The sequence below is a fragment of the Gadus macrocephalus genome, chromosome 18, assembly GCF_031168955.1.
Source record: "Gadus macrocephalus chromosome 18, ASM3116895v1".
In the NCBI taxonomy this organism is placed as follows: domain Eukaryota; kingdom Metazoa; phylum Chordata; class Actinopteri; order Gadiformes; family Gadidae; genus Gadus; species Gadus macrocephalus.
In genome coordinates this window covers 3,981,485-4,002,125 of record NC_082399.1, presented here as the reverse complement: position 1 = coordinate 4,002,125, position 20,641 = coordinate 3,981,485, and the positions used below count along the sequence as shown (strand labels likewise).

General features: G+C 45.6%; 2 protein-coding genes across 6 annotated transcripts in view; one reads left to right on the top strand and one right to left on the bottom strand.

The window, feature by feature from the left end:
- Positions 1 to 123: 123 nt before the first annotated feature.
- Positions 124 to 20,641, bottom strand: part of pemt (phosphatidylethanolamine N-methyltransferase) — a 48,967-nt gene continuing 28,449 nt past the window's right edge. For 3 of the 5 annotated variants that reach the window (XM_060037198.1, XM_060037197.1, XM_060037196.1), the window contains exons 5-7: positions 20,038 to 20,149; positions 8,271 to 8,345; positions 124 to 1,502 (exon numbers count right to left, since the gene is read on the bottom strand). In XM_060037198.1, coding sequence (XP_059893181.1) covers positions 1,448 to 1,502; positions 8,271 to 8,345; positions 20,038 to 20,149 — 242 coding nt within the window. In that variant the 3' untranslated portion in view covers positions 124 to 1,447. The remainder of the gene's footprint in view (positions 1,503 to 8,270; positions 8,346 to 20,037; positions 20,150 to 20,641) is intronic. The other 2 variants (XR_009522963.1, XR_009522962.1) reach the window with 2 other exon arrangements.
- Positions 5,604 to 6,716, top strand: LOC132446616 (piggyBac transposable element-derived protein 4-like). Its single transcript, XM_060036984.1, has 2 exons — positions 5,604 to 5,666; positions 5,951 to 6,716. The coding sequence occupies exons 1-2, from the start codon at positions 5,635 to 5,637 to the stop codon at positions 6,390 to 6,392; spliced, it is 474 nt and encodes a 157-aa protein (XP_059892967.1). The 5' UTR covers positions 5,604 to 5,634; the 3' UTR covers positions 6,393 to 6,716.

Below are 20,641 nucleotides of genomic sequence, written 5' to 3'. Positions count from 1 at the left end.
ATATACACCAAAAGATTTGTTATAAAAGACACCTTGATAGAGGACGCCATGATAAACCTAGCTAGTGTGTGTGTGCTTGCGTGCGTGCGTGTGTGCTTGCGTGGGTGCGAAAAAGAAAACATCTCAAGTTGAATCACATCTTTATTAACCAAACATACAAACAGGAATGTAATGTACAGTGTTGACCTGTAATTATTGCATAGACACTGTGTGTCGAGTATCGTCAGGGACAACCACGAAAACAATGGATGACAGCTGCTCGTCGAGAACCCGCCTCTGATTAACGACCTGCTCACGGAGCGATGTTTAAGCACATTCATCATCTCATGTGATACAGTGTGTTCATCAGGAAGGAGGAGAACGACAGGAACAAGGAGAGACGCTGATGAAGACGAGGACACAAGGAGAGGAGAACACTGAGGGAACCTATCGAGGAGAACCACGGAGCACGCGGAGAACCGGGACAGAGAGAACGTTTATCGAGGGTCGTTGCGGAGGTGAGGCGGCTGAATAAATAAAACACTGGATCAAAGTCTTCTTCAGAGATCGTCATGACAACCTGGTCTGAGATCGATGCACCTCTGGGAGCAGGTTTGAGTCTGACTCCCCCCCCCCCAACCCCCTTCTCCTTCATAACGAGACGGAGGAGCAACATAACACTGGTTTGGAATAAAAAACTGTCTGTGGTCTGATTCCCGGGTCCTTGGTCTCTGGTCTCTGCTCTAGTCCTATGGTCTCTGGTCTCTCTCTGGTCTCTGTACTACTATGGTCTCTGGTCTCTCTCTGGTCTCTGCTCTAGTCCTATGGTCTCTCTCTGGTCTCTGTACTGCTATGGTCTCTGGTCTCTCTCTGGTCTCTGGTCTAGTCCTATAGTCTCTGGTCTCTCTCTGGTCTCTGTACTACTATGGTCTCTGGTCTCTCTCTGGTCTCTGTATTACTATGGTCTCTGGTCTCTCTCTGGTCTCTGCTCTAGTCCTATGGTCTCTGGTCTCTCTCTGGTCTCTGTACTAGTCCTATGGTCTCTGGTCTCTCTCTGGTCTCTGTACTAGTCCTATGGTCTCTGGTCTCTCTCTGGTCTCTGTACTAGTCCTATAGACTCTGGTCTCTCTCTGGTCTCTGTACTACTATGGTCTCTGGTCTCTCTCTGGTCTCTGTACTACTATGGTCTCTGGTCTCACTCTGGTCTCTGCTCTAGTCCTATGGTCTCTGGTCTCTCTCTGGTCTCTGTACTAGTCCTATGGTCTCTGGTCTCTCTCTGGTCTCTGTACTACTATGGTCTCTGGTCTCTCTCTAGTCTCGGGTCACCGGTCTCTGGTCTCTCTCTAGTCTCGGGTCACCGGTCTCTGGTCAGTCTGTGCTTCCGGGGGGTCGGGTGCTGGCGTCCGGGGGGCTGGTGCTGCGACGTGGGTGTTCAGGGAGGGGTCACGGCGGGGTGGGGGGGGGGGGGTCACTTGTGCTTGCAGCGCTGGCTCCTCTCCCGGTAGATCTGCTGCGTGAACGGTCTGCAGACACAGAGAGACAGACAGGTCAAGGGCCAGACCAGGCCACGCCCCCCAGTGTGTGGCCTCCAATCAGGAGGAGGTGTGAGTAATTAGTCTGGGTTACTATTATTTGTGTTGATGTGTGTGTGTGTGTGCGTGTGTGTCCACCCATGAGTGAGTCTTTAAGTATATAGTTAGTAGTGGGGGGGCGGGGAGAGAGTGAGGTGTGGTTTACATCATTTGAATATGGATACATAGATATAGTAAATTGCTCTGTGTCAGTGAGAGAGAGAGAGAGAGAGAGAGAGAGAGAGAGAGAGGGAGAGGGAGAGGGAGAGAGAGAGAGAGAGAGAGAGAGAGAGAGAGAGAGAGAGAGAGAGAGAGAGAGAGAGAGTGGGTGAATGGCTGATGTCCGTCACCCATATCCTGCTCATATCCCAAACACCCAGAACACCGGTGCCCAGCAGTGCAAGGGGGAAAGGGGTGAGTGTATGTCAGTGGGTCAGTGTGTGTGTGTGAGTGACTGAGTCAGGGTGTGTGTGTTAGTATGAATGTGTGTGTCAGTGTGAGTGTTAAATAGAAACAGACTTTATAGAAAATGTTGACTTTTTAATAATAATAATATTAATAATAATAATAATAATAACTTTTTAAATGGAGACTAAATTATGTGTTTTCCACCGTTGTTATGACCATTTGGTACTAGACGGGAGTGTTTGGTCGTCGAGATTATGCAGTTAAACTTCTTACTCAAAATGCTCTCATTTCCGGACCCCATTTTAACCTAATTTCCAAAAATAGATTCCCAGAGATGACCCTTACAGCTGCTCCTCCCAGGTCAGGCTCCACATAACCGCAATCGCACAGCCATAACGTTCTATATATAGTTCTATATAGATATGCATACCGAGTTATAGATAGAGCCCAGCACTCCTGAGCCTGGTTATTCACATGGGCACCTCGGCCCCTTTATAAAACATAAATCGTGCTGATATTATGGATGAGCGTTGGCTGTTTCCCATGGACCTGCATCAGACCGGGCCCCGGTGACACAGTGGCCCCGTCTCCGTCTCCTTCAGACGGGCCCCCGGGGCTCTGGGGCCACTTAGTCGGGGGGGTCACTGGGACGGAAAGGGAAGCGCTGCAGCTGGACTTCCGGCCGCGTCATGAAACCGGCGGGCAGCCAACCGCACTGCCCTCCGCTCGGGGCCCCCGGCCCCCGGCCCCCGGCCCCCGGCCCAGAGTGCTCCGTGAGCACCGGGCTGCAGGGGCCCCCGCCGCTCCCGGGGGCTTGATATGTAGGTCACTCAGCGAATGTAGGTTGAATCAATATGTTTTGAACAGGCCTCTCTCCCCCCCCCGGGCCCCCGCCGACCCGTCTCGCTCCGTCTCGCTTGCGTTCGGTCTCCGGTCTCGTCTCTCTCCTCAGCGGTTGAGGAAGAGGAGGAAGAGGAGGAGGATGCGGAGGCGGAGGGAGCTCGTTAGAATTAGGAGAGGACGGATTTGATTGAAAACGATAAAGGGCCAAACCAGATGAGCTCCAGGAGGTTAGTCTGACCTCGACTGCCTTAATATGGAGTGCTTCTGGGAGTGAGGGCATTGAGAGCGTCAGCGTTCCGGTGGGCTCGACCACTTTGGCCCGTGATCATGTGATCATAGAGTCACCGCAGCAGAGATTCACCCATTCACAACACAACCAGTGAACGATTCCAGGAGAGATTGTTACAAAAACATGAAACCATTCATGAAAGGTGTTGATGCTGGTGGCTACGATAACTTGCAGGCTAGTAAAGATCTCGAAGACGTCAAAATCCTAAACACCATCAGGACCTGAACCAGATCCTAGACACCATCAACAGCTGAACCAGATCCTAAACACCATCCGGGGCACCTGAACCAGATCCTAAACACCACCAGCAGCATCACCGCTCTCTAAAACATAACATGCATAACCACCAGACGCATCACACCCCATCATCACACCTAGAACAGATCCCATGTGAAATCACACTCCATATAAATAACCATTAACCACCCCGCTTCAGAGACTTTACCTAAAATACATCCAGTAAAGAGTACGTCAAACGGGCCTGGAAACTACGACTGGGACCCTGTCTCCGTAGCGGCTCGCGGTGACGCTGTCAGCCACGTCACGCTCACCAGCACCTGGCTTCCTATTGGCTGATGGAACAGAGACACTAGGACCTGGGAAGTGAGGACGAGAGACAGTGGGAGGGGCGGCCGGGAGCCGGGGTGTGAGGGGGAGCGGCTCCCGGAGAAAGACCCGTCTCTGTAGGACTGGATCACAACACAGCCTCCTGTTTAAATAACTTCAAGCACTTCTTAAAGGGGAACCGGTCCGCTTCTTAAAGGGGAATCGGTCCCCTTCTTAAAGGGGAACGGTTCCGCTTCTTAAAGGGGAACCGTTCCACTTCTTAAAGATGAACTGAACTGAAATAATCAACATTGATAACGTGTTAGTTATGACCATTATAAAAAAAATGACTAGCAATCGGCTAGTTGGCGAACACCAGGGTAGAAAGGGACATTTGTGGAACTTCTGTTTACAGACCCGCTGTGGTTCAATTAGCAGCTTGGAAACCTAGATCTGTGATAAAGTCGGAGTAATAGTTAATATACTTTATGGGTGGAGTGCTAGCATGTGGAGATTGACATGACAGGGGCTATCTGAGGGTTAGTCAGTTTTAAGGCTGCCAGCCATGTATTAAGGGCTGGCTTCCTATTCAAAGGTAGCCTGTGGAAATGTATGATTACCCCAGCTGCCTTGGCCCTATATAATTCATTAATGCAGCCAGGGGCAAGGCAATAAGATGATCCTCCTGTAGACCAGGTTGTTTGCTTTTCTGTAGCCATTTCAGAGAGCCTCAGAGCCTGACTCATTACCTGCTATGGCTGCTAGAGCCACAGAGTAGGAGTAGGTTACCATGCCAGTGGCGTCGCTGATTGTTGAAATCCAATATGGCGGCGCCCAGTAACACTTTCACCGTACAATTTAATCCCTTTTAGCAAGTTCAACCAAGTTAGTTATTTTACCAATGAGAAGGCAGACAATACATCGGTTAAATCAACTAAACTTCAAATTTCAGTTCAGTTCATCTTTAAAGGGGAACCGGTCCGCTTCTCAAAGGGGAACCGGTCCACTTCTTAAAGGGGAACCGGTCCGCTTCTTAAAGGGGAACCGGTCCACTTCTTAAAGGGGAACCGGTCCGCTTCTTAAAGGGGAACCGGTCCACTTCTTAAAGGGGAACCGGTCCGCTTCTTAAAGGGGAACCGGTCCACTTCTTAAAGGGGAACCGGTCCGCTTCTTAAAGGGGAACCGGTCCACTTCTTAACCCATTGGCGCCGGATGCTGCGTAGCGCAGCATGGCCCCTCCTGCCGGTTGCTGCGTAGCGCAACATAGCCTTTCCTGCCGGTTGCTGCGTAGCGCAGCATTTTGTACACGTGCTGTTTTCATGACGAATGCAGCATATAACTCACTCTGGTTGGTTAAAAATACACATGGGGTGGGTCTTAAGGCTTTGGTAAAGATCAGGAGACCACCAAAACGAACTTTGGTTGGCTGAAAATCACGTCAATCAATCATATAGCCACGCGATATTCTATGTTTGTTTTTAGCGACGCGTCTAGCTGGCGACCGAGAAGTAGCAATGAACATGGAGGATTTTGATAGCGATGGCAGTGATATTGTCATAGAATTCAAGGGATTTGAGTATGAGAATGAGGACGAGAATGATTTTGTGCCGGTTGTTCCACTGGATCGGGCACAGAAGTGGGAATTTTTGGACACCGAAGGAGAGGAGGAGGATGACTTTCGGGGATTCCAGGTGCGGCAATTACCAGCCTCGGAAAACAAAGACATTCTCTCGCACACCGGGGTTGAAACAACCGATCCCCTTGGATGCTAGCCCACTCGATGTGTTTTCCAGGATCTTTACCGATCAGCTGTGGGACACGTTATTGACCGAAACGAATCGGTACGCGCAACAGGTACGAGCTCAGACCCCCACGACCTCAAGTGGACCCCGGTCCCGAAAACAGAAATGAAAACATTCCTCGGGCTGTGTCTTTGCTTTGGAATTTTAAAGCAAACTACTGATTACTGGAGGCAAACTAAGTGGCTCTACCAAACAAATGTCAAGGGACCGTTTCGACATGATCTGGAGGTAAATATTTATGTTTTCTTTTCTTGTGCTCTCTTCCGAGTTCCATTCTCTTCTCTTAGAAAACGGAATGGCCAGTAATGATAGTGGTGCTATAGCAATTACTAATGGTGATGATGGTTGATATTGAATAAATACAATGATGTTAGTTATAAATACAATAATGGAATAATGAATAAATAGTAATACAATTATGAATATAAGTACTATAAATAACATAATACAAATAATCACAATGATGGAAATAAATGTCAGGCTCAAATTCTTTGTCATATATGCATTTTCAGATATCTCCATCTAGAAGATAACTTGGACCCTGCCTTGGATAAATCCGATAAGCTGTGGAAGATCCAGCGGTTCATGGACCTCCTCTTGCATCAGTTCCAGGCCCTCTATGAGGTCAATGGGTTTGTGAGCGTGGATGAGTCCATGGTAAAATACAAGGGATGCCTTGCCTTCCGGCAGTACCTCCCCATGAAGCCGGTGAAGTGGGGGATAAAGGTGTGGGTCATGGCAGAGAGCAATACAGGCTACGTAAACAATTTTCAAGTTTACACAGGGGCCATTGCAGGCAAGACCGAGACAGGCCTGGCTTACCGGATTGTGTCATACCTGGCTAAACCGTATTTTGGGTCAAACTTGTGTGTTTACATGGACAACTTGTACACCAGCGTGAAGTTGTTGCTGGATCTGCAGGTCAGGGGTGTGCCTTTACAATGCTTTGGTTAAAATGTTATTTGTTGTATTTTATATCATCGATTTATACTGTTTTTTCTTCTTAGTCTTGTTTTGAGAATGTTTTTAAAATGTTGCTGTTATGGTTGTGCTCAGGGAGCATGTTTTAATAAAACCTGTAGTTCTTACCTTTAAAATGCTTTTTATTTCATGTTTCTAGGTGCTCCAGAGGCTTAGATATTAAGGTTTATGTAGACGTTGACAATTCTTACTATTTTCTCAGAAAAACCTCAGGAAATGAGGTTCTTTTTCCTAGAATAGCATAGGATTTTAGCAGGCGTTTTTAGCAGGCGTTTTAGGCATAAATGGGTTAAAGGGGATAGAAAGTACTGCTTTAAACACGGTGAAAATACAAACAATATTTAAAGAAATGGTGTACACACATAATATATGCAGTATATACATATATATATATATACACACAAGCATATATAAGCCTGGATACAAATACAGTCGTTATCTTATCTATGGAGTTTATCTGTATAGTTTACATACATAAATATAGAGTTTATTTTTATAGCATCTATCTAGATCAGTGTTTCTCAAACTTTTTTTCTGGGGACCCATTTTTTTTAAATTACAAACCATCGTGACCCAATTAACAATAGGCCTTATCTATAAAATCGTGAGGAGAACAAATTTGTCCATTAATGAACATTCCTGAACGTTTGTACTGCCAATTCCGCATCCCCTTATACATGAACTTAAACCAGCGATTTCGAAGAGATAAATCACAACTTTGTTTTATGCACTTTAATACACGTATTAAATACTTGGCCCTAAATGAGACCAAATAAATGCATTTAGGCGGAGTTCATATCTCCTTGTTTTGGATATCTCATTGTTGTTATTTCCTCTCAAAATGTACATTAGCCTTTCAACTAGATTCAAGTAAAATTATCAGAACAATATAAACATTCAGTATATATCAATTTATTTATTTCGTTCAATTTATCTCCCGCATCTAGATAATGTAAAACTCTGCCGAAGGACCCTGCCTCCGAACACTGGATGGTGGACAAATGATTCAATGCTAACCTTAGAAGTAGGCCAGCATACGTAAGACATTGACTTTTCTAGTATGTCTCCATCCCCAGGGTGGATAATAGCCCTGTAACCACAGCATGAATCCTGCTCTGCACTGTTCCTCTAACATGGGCTGAGACTGACCGACCGACCGAGAGAGAGAAAGAGAGGGAGGGAGGGAGGGAGGGAGGGAGAGAGAGAGAGAGAGAGAGAGAGAGAGAGAGAGAGAGAGAGAGAGAGAGAGAGAGAGAGAGAGAGAGAGAGAGAGAGAGAGAGAGAGAGAGAGAGAGAGAGAGAGAGAGAGAGAGAGAGAGAGAGAGAGAGAGAGAGAGAGAGAGAGAGAGAGAGAGAGAAAGACTTGTGATGCAGTTATGTGATGCAGAAGGGATGCAGGTATCAGGCATAACTAGGTCAACCATCACTTATCGTAGAAAGAAGTCTAATATTCTAGTAATTAAAACTGGATCATGTTACATCATATTTAGCTGCAAGGGGCGGGCGTGGGTGTTTGTGTGCACGCGAGTGGGTGTTTTGTGTGTGCCTGTGCGTGCGTGTGAGTGTGCATGTCAAAAAAGGATGTGAAAGAGGATAATGCAGACAAAGAACTTTATCAATGACACTGATGCAAATAAAGATTGAAAGAGAGCTTATGTGAACAGGGGAAGGGAGATGAGTTTCCCCCGGGATCAACAACATTCATCCAGGAATACTACTTCTGATTGGGATTGGGATCCTGAGTGGATCCAGACATGGAAGAACCGATATGGGTATAAAGAGTTAATATCGCCTATAGCGACGACAGTGTCGGCGCAGAGGTGGGAAACACATGGGAGACTTGTTGCTTACCCTTCGAACGCGATGGCCACCGCGTAGGAGAGGAACACCACCGCAGTGAGGACCAGTCCCACCGGGCTGGCACCGCTGAGGGAGGAGAGAGACGTCACATTCAGCACCCAGACGTCCGTCAACACACTGGGATCACTGTCATTACAGCTGAAGTCATTTTACATCCTTTGTTTTGAAGACAATGAGTTCTATTCAAGTCTCAGGGAGGGGGGGGGGTAAAAATGGTTGATGCAGCTTTAAGGAGCAGTTGAGGGTGAAGGTTTTGTCGTAACAAAGCCTGGAGCTTAGGCTGCGAACATGGTCAATGGTCAGCACATTGCTTTGGGGATGGGGGCACACAGTTATCCACATTGTTTTGACGTTTGGCCGTGTTTCGGGGTACCGTTTGGATCAGCAGTGATGTGGGCTGTCAGGAAACATATTTTTGTACAGCATGCTCCTTTGGTTCCTGAAAGACGTCGAGGGGTTCATTTAATGGAAAGTGTCTAAGATTGAAGAACGCACTCGAGATGTTCTTTCGTTCAGGGCTACAGAAGAAACATGACGTGGAAGAGGACCAGCTCCCTTTGGAGATAGAACGTGCACATTCTAAGGCAGGGTCAGCAACCTTTTCAACATGCAGTGCCAGTTTGACATTTTCTCGTTAATGAATGTGCCTTAAGCAACAAAGTATAAAAAATTAAGCTGAATTATGACACAGCGACCAAAAACATTTCCAGAAGTCCACAATCATGCATTAACATTTGAAAGTTTTTTTGGTTGTTATATTTACAACATGGGTTTACAAATTATAATTATGTCCCATCTTAAAATACCAATTTCAGAAACTCATTCAAAAACATATTTGCACTGTGAGAAATGTAAAAAACGAGAATATATGAGAATGTTGGAACCATCCACATCAATATCTTGAAGACATGTACATTTTTGCAATACCATGTGAAGGCGATGCATACAGGCCACTTACAACAATATCTTAAATATTTTCTTCTCTATTACTCACAACATAGGTTTAAAAACTATTAATGGATCCCATTTCAGAACACTGCTTTCTGTAACTAATTTAAACATATTTGCACTGGGAGGAAATGCCCAAAACAGAATAAAGGGCTAAAAAAAATCGGTAGTAATGATTATGCTGCCGCATTGTGCTGTGAATTTTTTAAATAATAATAATAAAAAAAATATATATATATATATATATATATATATTTTTTTTTTTTTCAAATGTGCCAATGATTTTGCTGCCCCGTGCCAGAGGTGGCACGCATGCCTAGGGTTGCCGACCCCTTTTCTAAGGTAACAAAACACACAACATCTGGTATTTATATGGGACTATACGCATCGTATCTGAACCCTGGCAGAGTGAGCGGTGTTGTCATTGGTAACCTTTAACATGGGGACAGTAGTCAGAACAGCAGGTTTGTTTGGTAGTAAACCAGGAATAAAGCGGTTGAGGCTTCTTGTGAAGCCGCGACCGCGAAGGTTCCTGGGGGTCAGTCAATTCCAGGAACCACTTCTCTTTTTATGCATCGTTATTGTTGACCTGGTTTACAATCTTGAGGCCATGTTCACCGCGTCGTTTTCTCAGTATATTGTCAGTGTCATCATCCATGCCTCCAGAAACACAGAGATGCGTCACATTTCCCTGCTTGTTTTTCTATGCTTTTATTTCAAAGTTCAAACTTTATTTGGATGCTTTGAAACACCGCAGAAAAAGATCCTGTGATCGGCCAACTAGTTCGAAAATAATGTGACCATGAGGTGATTAACTCTGTTTACCTGCCTGCCTGCCTTGCCTGTCTGACTGCCTTGCCTGCCTGCCTCCCTGTCTGACTGCCTTGCCTGCCTGCCTTGCTGCCTGCTTGCGGGTGAGCTCGGGGTCCCAGATTCAGACAAGCACGGCCATGACAAGTTAGCTGTTTTCGAAATCGTCCCCTATTCACTCACTCACTATTCCCTATATAGTGATTATGATATAGTGCACTATATAGGGAACGAACAAAGGAGAATTTGGACACTACGCTGAACATTTCTATACGTCATTTGCGTCAGTGAATGCGCCGGGTATTGTGTGACGCAGACAGATGTAAACAATCATGTAAACAAACCGTTTTTTAAATTAATTTAGAATGTTACATTTTCTATGTTAAATCCCAAATGAATTGTTGACATTTCTAAACGAAAGCCGGAGACTCCATCATTAAATGTATTCGTTTTCGCAGTTATTCAGCTTCTTCTACTCCTCCAGAAAAACACGACTGCATTACATTGGGGTGTAACAGGAGTAACATGTAGGGAACTTCATGTACACACTTATTATATGTTGTACGTCATTGCACTTAAAAATAGTAATTAGCATTGTGAAGTGTCTTATACTAGCTATCTTTGTTGCATACGGGAATGGGTTAACAATTGATTTTAGTGCTTGGCACTTGTTTCTATGAACATCCTTAATGTACCGACAGAGATATATTATTGTTTCTCTTTCTTCTGACAAATGTACTCATTGTGAGTCGCTTCGGATAAAAGCATCTGCTAATGCCCTAAATGTAAATGTAAATGAGCGTTCCATAACAGACTCTCACACAGAACTCTTTCAGACAGAGGGAAAATCACTAGAAGCTGGCTTGTGTTATGCTGTCTTTTCTTTCCTTCAGTTAGAAGGTTACAAAGCTAACTGCAGAGGATCAAACACAAGACAACAAACTGGGCCAACATCAACCCTCTGAGTACCAGTGGGAGTCGCCCGGACCGTACTAAAGGTTTGCTCGGTCAGAGGGAGACAGACGCACAGATGAGGTGGATCATCTCAGCCGACTGCCAGGAGTTTACTTGACTAGAGTTAGTGAGACATCAGCACTTTGCATAAGAAAGTCGTTCCGATAGCAGAGTTGCCACGGGACATGGCGATGTCCCGTGATACGCTATGGTCTCCCCATACTGTGGTGATGGCTGGTTAATCCTGCGGTCCTTGACTGCACCACAGGTGTGCAGCCTCAGCCAGCCCAGAGCCTAATCAGCCAGGGGCCAGGTGAGGCTGCCTAAACCAGCCCTCAACCACACACTCCATACCAAACACTGGAAGCTATGGCATTACATATTATATATGCAATGCCGAATAACATATTTTGCAATCTAACATTTTCTTATGACAACACACACAATTGAGCATATGTGTATAGTTAAATCATTGACCGTACTTGAAAAAGCAATTATTGAAAGATAGACATCCGACTGAATGAACGGATTGTTCCTGGCTCATGTATTGCACACCACACACATAACAAATACATACATTCTGCCTCCATGTCTGGAACAATAGGCGTACCGGCTGTGTACACACGGATCCTGGTCAATAGCAGTGTGCCAGACAACCTGAACTGTTCTAAATCCTTCTCTGTGGTGGAGAGCACCCATTAGCATTCAGCATTAAACCACTTCAGGTGATTGTGTTAATGGGCCTTCACTCCTTCAGCATATTGATGACACTTAAGTTATACAAGCGGCTAAAGAACACCGTTTTATAGAAGTGCGGCTCATTGTAGTTTGCGTGGCTCTAATGTGCAAGGATCTGGATGGTTTGACATTTCCAAGTGCATTTCTGGAGTGTGGAGAACAGGGCGAGCTGAGCCTCACCAGGAACAGAACCTCCCCCTGAATCAATGCTGCTCGTCGGGTTACGCTGACCACTCATCAGGACTGAAGCCAGGGAGGTACGAGCGTCAGGAGATAGGTTGCAGTCCGCTCCAAGCTGCAACACGTGCGTTGGATTTTCCCCTCGTCTCCATGACTACTTCCATCGATTTTTGTTTCCCTTGCAAACGAACGCAAACGGTGGCACAGCCATCCTTGCATGACCGCCGTCCCCATAATTGTCAACACTTGGTTCATGTTTCCGAACACCAGATTGCGGGTCAGCTTTAGTTCTGGTTTTTGGGATCAGGACTGGGTTATTCTGGAGGGGAACCGTTTAGTGTGTGGTGCTGTTTCGGCCAAATTGTTGCATTCCACAAACATTGCGACCAAAACATTTGTATTTATAATCCGCTGTCGTTGGTCTTTCAAGTTTTCTACATTTTGAGATTCATCTAGTGTGTGTGAGCATAACAAGTAGGGTAGGTACATACATTACATTACAAGCTCGTCAACGGCTCTCTAATCCACTCATCGGTCAGAGCTTGAATGTGGCCTAAAAGTTTCGGAAAACACACAGCTTTCATAAGGGAGGCTGACTTCCAATAATCACAAAGGTAGGATATTTGACCGTTAGGGGAAAGTTCTGATGAAATCGCACACCAATTGTAAATGAATGATGGCTACGGATTCCTCAAATGAATCGCTGACATAAAGCGTTCTCAGACTGAGCGATGTCTTTCATCCCCACGTCTACAATTGAATTTTGTCCCTTGGTTATCACTGGGATATTCGGATGAAACGTACCCTCACCATTCGAAAACCTGGCCCCGGTGGCCAAGCCCACTGCCAACATCGCTGCAACCTGCCGGCTCCTGCGGTACAACATCAGGAGGATACCTCGTTCCTCACCCAGAAGGCCGCCCAGGCTTCGGTCCAGGCTCGGTTCAGACACGTCTAGATTATGGCCACGCCCTTCTGGCTGGTCTGCCTACATCATGTGTAATATTCTGTTTTTTCTGTCCATGGTAACAAACATCCACGGTAACAAACGTCCATGGCTACAAACGTCCAAGGTAACAAATGTCCATGGTAACAACCGTCCATGGTAACAAACGTCCATGGTAACAAACTCCCACGGAAACAAACGTCCCCAGTAACAAAATAATATCAAAAAGCAACATTTGGATTCATGTATATTTTTCAAAGCCTAAAATTCAAACTAATAGGTCCAAAGTGTTCATCATCCATTACTGCTGCAGTCTAGACTCAAGAGTAATACTTTTGGATTCTCCCTCTTTCAAGTGGTCCACTAAGAGACACACTGGTAGTGATGAGAGTGAAGTGGTGCAGAGACACATTAGAGTAGCTGGCCTTGTAGCGCCTGCAGCGCTCAGTAGTGGACCGGTGTAAGTACCATATTGGCTCGGCTACCAGATCGGCTCGGGGTCCGTCGTCTGCTGATTACGTCACACAATACGCTATCTACAGCAATAAGGTCTTTTATGGCTTAAATTAAAGAGCCTGTAATGATCTTTAATTTTGAACATTGACCATTCCCAACCTATCTGTATGGATAGTTTTCTTCTAAAAACAAAACATCCCTCGGAATCATCTTGGCTGTTAAGATAAGCCGTCCGTGTTGCCAGATTGGGCACATTTTCAGCCTGATTTGGCTACTTTGAATCACGTTAGGCTGAAAAAACGGGAATATGCCCAATCTGGCAACACAAACCGAAACTAGACAGACCTACTCGCGCTCACACATGTGCTCGCTGTGGTTGCTATGACGACAGCCAGAGCTACAGCACAAAACAGCCAATCACAACTGTCCCTTAGCAGCCAATCACAATGTAGCCTACGCCCATTCAAGCGTACAGCCAATGATATTGTGTAACGTAATCAGCAGACGACGGACCCCGAGCCGATCTGGTAGCCGAGCCAATATGGCACTTACACCGGACCTAATGGCTCTCAGCACAGCGCCCCAGTTCCACAGGTGTGCCCGACTCTCCGTGGACGGCCGTGAGGTTTACCGACAGACGGACCGCTGAACCAGGAGCCAGCATGACTCTCGGTCTCTCGGCCCTTAATGAGAACGAGATGAACCTCTCGCACGCACCACAAATGCTTGCGAGAGACTACCACACGCAGAACAAATCAGCCCGTTGCTGTCCAGGGGGTAATGGCCACTCTCCGGAGAGGCCTCTTGAGATCTGAGTCATGGTCTGAATGAGGCCACGCCAATAAGGAGAGACGCATACAAAACACTAAATCAATACTGTTAATCATAACGGTGGCATCTGAAACATAATGCCCTTAGTGAAGGGGTTATTTGGTGTTATTACGGGGCACTAAATGGGGAGTGTAAAGGCATTGAAATGGTAAATAAACACTATGAATAATTCCCACAGGAGCATTAAAGTGAGTGTGTAAAATTTGGCTTAAAAACATTAATTGTTCTCCTGCTATTGAGCCTTTGTCTGTACAGCCAGGTCTGGAAAAAAAACATGAATGACAGATAAAGTGTGCTTATGCCTATGTAACAGGGTGAGATATCCCTTTAGTTATAATAACACAAAATTGCCTTTTACAGTTTTATTGCCTGAAGTTTAGCTTTCCAGCTGCCTTGCCCCTTTCTATTTGATTTTGTTTTTTCATTTAGCTCCATCTCCTTCTGTACTCCCGCCCACATTTCTGAGAACCCCATTTCAAGTTTCCTGTCCCCCCCTGCCCTCTTCCCTTTTGTTCTGATTCTCTTGGGAAGAGGTGGGTGCATTTATTTACCCCCATTTTGTGATCAAATCTTTAACCATCTTATAGTTTACCATTCTTTGTATAAATTATTTTGACTATACATTGTTGAATGGAAGTGTCATGTAAATAATATCAATGCATAGATTCAGTTTTATTTTTACGTTATATTTTATTACGATATGATAGCATGCACTTGACCCTCGTGTAATCATGCTAGTACCCCTCCCCCTCTGTGTGCTTTGTATAGGAGTTGGAGGATTGTTTAAGGGCACTTTCTGAAAGGAAGCTGTTGTTTTATATTTATCTTCAGAGCGGCAAACAATAAATGGACGTCGGATTTCCAGAGTCCGGACTGAGATCCTGGGTCCGGACTCTGGAATCAGCCGGTCACACCTAGAAGTCTTCACAGTGTTTTGAGAACATTTCGGCCTCATTCATCCCAGGCTGCAGAATAACAGACTCTTGCGCCTCCAAATGGGGATAATGAGGTTCTTTCATCGCTTTACCCAAAAACTGGCCTTCTGCCATCTTTAATTTGTTCCGTAGTGCAGCGTGAATCATGATCAATGGACTCTGGATGAATAAGCCTTTGACCTTTGGCTTTGGATTAATAAGGCATCAGTGTATTCTGGTGAATAGCGCACACTCTTCCCAGAAAACAGTGCTTAGATCAGGAGTGATAAGATGCCAGTTCAGTTGAGAGCAGGTAAAGGGCAATGTGTTCAGGGGTGTTCACATGCTAAATCCAACGCATGGGGAATGGAACTGTGAGGGCACATTTGCCAGCATGCACACCTATTTATTTATTATTTGCCACATGCAAATGAGCACAAGTCGAATCAAATACTCGGTCCCCGAGTGATGGGTTTCCTTTTTATCCATGATTCTTCAAAAGACATTGTATTCACACTATGAATTTATTTTCTTCCTCTGATCACTCTCCAGCTGGTGGGTTAAGATAATAGCATTTTACATACAAATACTAGGGATGCACCGAATTTTCGGCCACCGAAAATTTTCGGCCGAAAATGGCCCAAAAGCGCTTTTTCGGTCGAAATACTTTTATTACCGAAACAACACGGCCGAAACAGAAATTTGTGATGACGCAAACAAAAAGCGCGACCAGCACACGCTTGTCTGGATAAGCGCCAATATGTCTGCGGTGTGGACGTTTTACAATGTTTCTGAGAGAGACCCACGTATAGCGATTTGCAAAAATTGCAATGCCTTGATTTTAATGAAGTTAGTACACAGTCATAGCCATAAAAGCAATGGTACTAGGGTTGTATTATCGAGTATAAACGGTATAAACTTTGAAACTAGGTCAACCGCCATCTTCTCCGTCAACTCTCCTCTCACAGTCGGTGGCAGCGCGCCAATTCTCGTGACAGCGTCTTATAACGTTCTGTATATAATAGTATCATATAATTTTATATATAATATCACGGCCAAAAGCTCTGTGCGCCTCCGGATGGACGTAGCCGGGGAGCTCTCGTAGGTATTGGGCTTCGCGGGGTTTGTTTACCGGCGTTGCTATGGTTACCAGTCTTGCGTGTTCCAACGCTTTATTAGGTAGCCTATCTATTGCAAAGATAAACTGCCGAACTTTTAACCTTTTTAACCTAATACCGTATACCTCGGCAACCCCAAATGGTACTAATAATTGTCATAATAATTTCCTTCTGTGTTTCGGTTTTCGGCCTTGGTTTCCTCATTTTCGGTTTTCGGTTTCGGCCAAGAATTTTCATTTCGGTGCATCCCTAACAAATACAAATGTTTGAAGCCTGAAGAATGAGATCTATTCCTGAGAACAGCTCCCTGCCGTTCTCAGGACCGCAGAGTCGCTCACTATCTTCCGAAAAAGGCTCAAGACTCACCTGTTCAGAGTCCACCTCGACTCTGCATAGCCTCCCTCCCCCTTCTGGCCACCATTGTACATTGTATTGTATTGTATTATAGTACTTAACTGTGTTGCAACATTGTATTGTATTGTGTTGTATTGTATTATAGTACTTAACTGTGTAGCAACTGCAGTAGCTGCTATCATTGCTGTAACACGGGGAATTGGTTAGCCTAGCGATTGTTGTACTTGCACTTGGTTCTATGAACATCCTTACTGTACCGACAGCGATATATTGTTGCACTTCTTATGACAAATGTACTTATTGTAAGTCGCTTTGGATAAAAGCGTCTGCTAAATGCCCTAAATGTAAATGTAAATATAAATCTATTGTTGAGGAACCTCAAGGACATGGTCCTTGAGGTTCCCAGGCCTTGGGTATTATTCACAGCTTCCTGGAGCTGAGGGTGTTCGTAGGCCCCCTGAGAGGGGATCTTACAATGAAGATGTGTGTGTGTGTGCATGGCCATGGGCACAGTTGTTTGCATGTGTGTGGTAAACAACTCCTAAACCTGAGATGAACAAAACCCTTTCTGCCTGGCAGGATGGAAACCGTCAGAGGGAAACATGACCTAATGCACGCTTTAAAATGCAAGTGGGATGGCTGGAGCACAACCTATAAAAAATAGGTGGTGTTTGCTACGTGTTCTGGCATTATCCTGCCTCAACCTTAAACCCTTCCCTGTAGAGGACCTTACGGTTTCCTCACATAAAGGGGTCTATAGCATGAAGTTGTGACTAGCAAACGAATGTCGCCCCTCAGTCCCTTATTTCCTATAATTAGGTGCCAAAAAATAACTTTATCCTGCGAGTCTCCATGGCGACTGCACGCATGTCGTTTTGTTATCTTGAGATTTATGTATATGAGGTTTGTGATTGCTTTGTTTGTTGTTTTGTGTTTAAGAAAATAATGAAAAAAATTAAAAAGAAAAGAGAAGAAAAAAAAAGAAAGAAAAAAAAAAAGGTTGTTGTTTTGCTGCCTTATGAGGTCAGGAAGTCGAGGTTAGGCCACAACTCCACCACCACCAGAATCTATCATCTCCGTTCTACCTGGGGTATCGGAGAAGGTGTCAGAGGAACAGACACATAACAAATAGAAGTCCATACTTTGTTCTCACTGTTGTTGTTTTTTCGACGCCTGACTCGGATCACAAAGGTACAACGGAACGGTTATTCTAGACTTTGCTGCAGAACTTAGGAAGTATGCAATACTACTGCCAGTTCTATAGAGCTATGCTTGTTGTAGGTAGAGCAGCTATATCGGCGACCTGTACTTGCATGGAGGGATTAAGTAGCCTAACCTAAATCTCTAATGTGAAAGAGTCTGTTTAGCATTAGCTCAACTATATAATTGTTATATTATCCGTGGGATTGAGGATTGGACATACTATAGCTCTCTAACCCTAGCAAATCACAGAATCAATCCTCCCAGTTCCCCAATTACCGATCAGGTGGACAAGACCGTCATTTCACATCCAGACAGACAACACTTTATTTATTGCACTCTGCAACCGAAAAACCAGGAGGATAGTTGGTGCTGCCTTCTGTTGGTATTCTTTTTTATCTCCTGCTACTGCTGTGACACATTGCTGACGCATTGCTGCAGTGGATTGAAAAGGGGGCCATTAGGCACCGGGTCCAGCAACCTTTGGGTTTGTGACGTGAAGTTATCATCAGTAGGAGCTGCAGTCGGACGAATGCTGGTGACAGAAACACAGCTGGTGGCCTCACAGCGTGATAAATGAACTGCATTTATACGTCGCTTTTCTGACCAGTGGGCCCCTCAAAGCGCTCTCAAATATTGCAGTGAAATATCGCCGTTATACACTTGATCTGTAAACTCTTTTTCCATCCTCACCTAAACTGCAACAGCCCTAGAGGACGGGGCAGAGAGCAGCAGGACTTAAAGGTGAACATGGTTTGGATTCCTGCCCGCTCCCCCATAGGCTAAAACTGCGATGGTTTAGTCAATGGGATCTGAGATTTCCTGATTACCAAAACAAACCATAGGAGGGGTGGGGTATGATTGGAATGAATTCACACACATTGCCATCATCAGCTTTATGTAACTGGCAAGAGGAACATGACGTTAATGATGAACTTACCGAGGTCTACCTTATTGAAAAGGTGAATTATTAAGTGCGAAAAGATTATTTAATTACATCGAAGATGACTAATTCCTGCTGCAGCCTAAGGTAGAACACAGAACTAATACCCTTTCAGAGGCGGACAAAGTGGCGTTCTGAATGAAGACGGGACACAGCGGAGGACTAAAAGGACTGAAGACCTCGTGTCAGGAAGGAAGGACGACAATCCACCACAAAAGGAGCAAGATTCCCTCAGCTGTCTACTGGTGAGGTGCCATCTCTAAATGAACCACTTCCAAACAAATCAACCTTTCATGATGCCACCTTGTGAACGTTCAGGTCAGCATCGGCATTCAATGGAACAGAACTCACTGTACTATAATAAAGGCTAATATAATATCTCGTCATGAGTGGCTGGTCTCTGTGGAGACAGAGAGCTCCGTTCTGTCTGATGACAAACCCCTCTCAATAAAGGGACTTTAGAAGTTTTGTCTGATTACAAATGTGAAGCACATGCCCGCATCCAATCGAGGTTAACCTTCTGGGACCCTTAAAGCATTATGTCACAGCGCGTGTATGGATGTGTTGAGCCCCGTCTGGCCAGATGTTGATGTTAGTCTAACGCCACGGTGTTTGGTGCATTTAACATCCAACATCGCTCATAGCAGTGCTCCTACACAACGATAATGACATGGTGCGTAGCCATGTGAATACACCCCCCCACCTTTCAACAGTTCCCAGCACAAAGTGTTTTCTAATTGTTCCCTTTGTCCATTGTGGGCTACTGTACAAACCAGGCGGTGCAACAGGGCGGTTCCGTAGAATAGGTCCCGCTCCCTACGTAGATTTAAAGGGCTCACTCTAAAGTAATGCAAACACGACCGTCCTTTTCACGGGATAATACACTAATTAAAATCTAGTTATGAATATTATATTCCAAAGCTTTCTACCGCTTGATTCCTCTAAATTCTACACACATGTTCACCTCAGTCTTGTTTTGTATGCAATTGTTTGTCATGATTGGGTTAGCACACGGATGCAAATCCAAAAATTTAACTGATCCGTCTCCATCTTAGGGAGGGCAACATGTGGGACGGACGGCTCAAACTGAGAGCCGGAGCGACGGTGTTAACAGCAGGGCGCGTACAGAGCAGGTCTGAGGTCAGGTTCCAGCGGTAAACACAGATGGACCCGCCGGGACTTGGACTGCGAGCGCGTCTTTGGCGTCAGCCTGAAGGACGCTGTGTGACGTCAACCCGGGTGACTCAGATGAGAGGGAGGCCGACGGGGTCGGGCTGCTGCCCCAGTACATTGGGGTCTGGGTCATGTGCCTCACATGAGGGGGAGACCGAGGGAGGTACATGGGGTTCAGGGTGACGTGACTCACATGAGGGCCAGGCCCAGGTAGGTGGCGCTGCTGCCCCAGTACATGGGGTTCTCCGTCAGGCTGAAGGGGAACCCGGTCACCGGCTCATCCATCAGAATCCCAAAGTAGTCGCCTGGAGGAGGAAGGACACACACGCACACACACGAACAAACGCACACACAAAGGGGGGTAGAGCGGGTTGGCTGGTAACCGCAAGGTTGCTAGTTCGATCCCCGGCTCCTCCTAGCGTGTGTCGAGGTGTCCCTGAGCAAGGCACCTAACCCTAACTGCTCCCGACGAGCTGGCTGTCGCCTTGCATGGCTGACTCCGCTGTCGGTGTATGAATGTGTGTATGAATGGGTGATTGTGTGGCAATATTGTAAAGCGCTTTGGGTGGCCACTGGTTACAGATAAAAGCGCTATATAAATGCAGACCAAAAGACCAGACCAAAAGGAAAAGGTGCTTCTCAGTGAAGGTTGATGCAACCTCACTTAGTGAAGGGTGAGGGGGCGGGGGCAGGAAAGCTTGGAACCCTAAATCAACAAGCATAGATGAACAACCACTACAACGGGGGGGGGGGTTGGGAAGTAGCTCAGGCGGGTTGGCTGGTAACCACAAGGTTGC

What these genes read in the sequence shown, in the direction of transcription:
- LOC132446616 (XM_060036984.1), top strand. Translation starts at nt 5,635, where the DNA reads ATGTCAAGGGACCGTTTCGACATGATCTGGAG. An exon ending in CGTTTCGACATGATCTGGAG is followed by an intron (nt 5,667 to 5,950) that starts GTAAATATTTAT and finishes ATGCATTTTCAG; the next exon opens with ATATCTCCATCTAGAAGATA.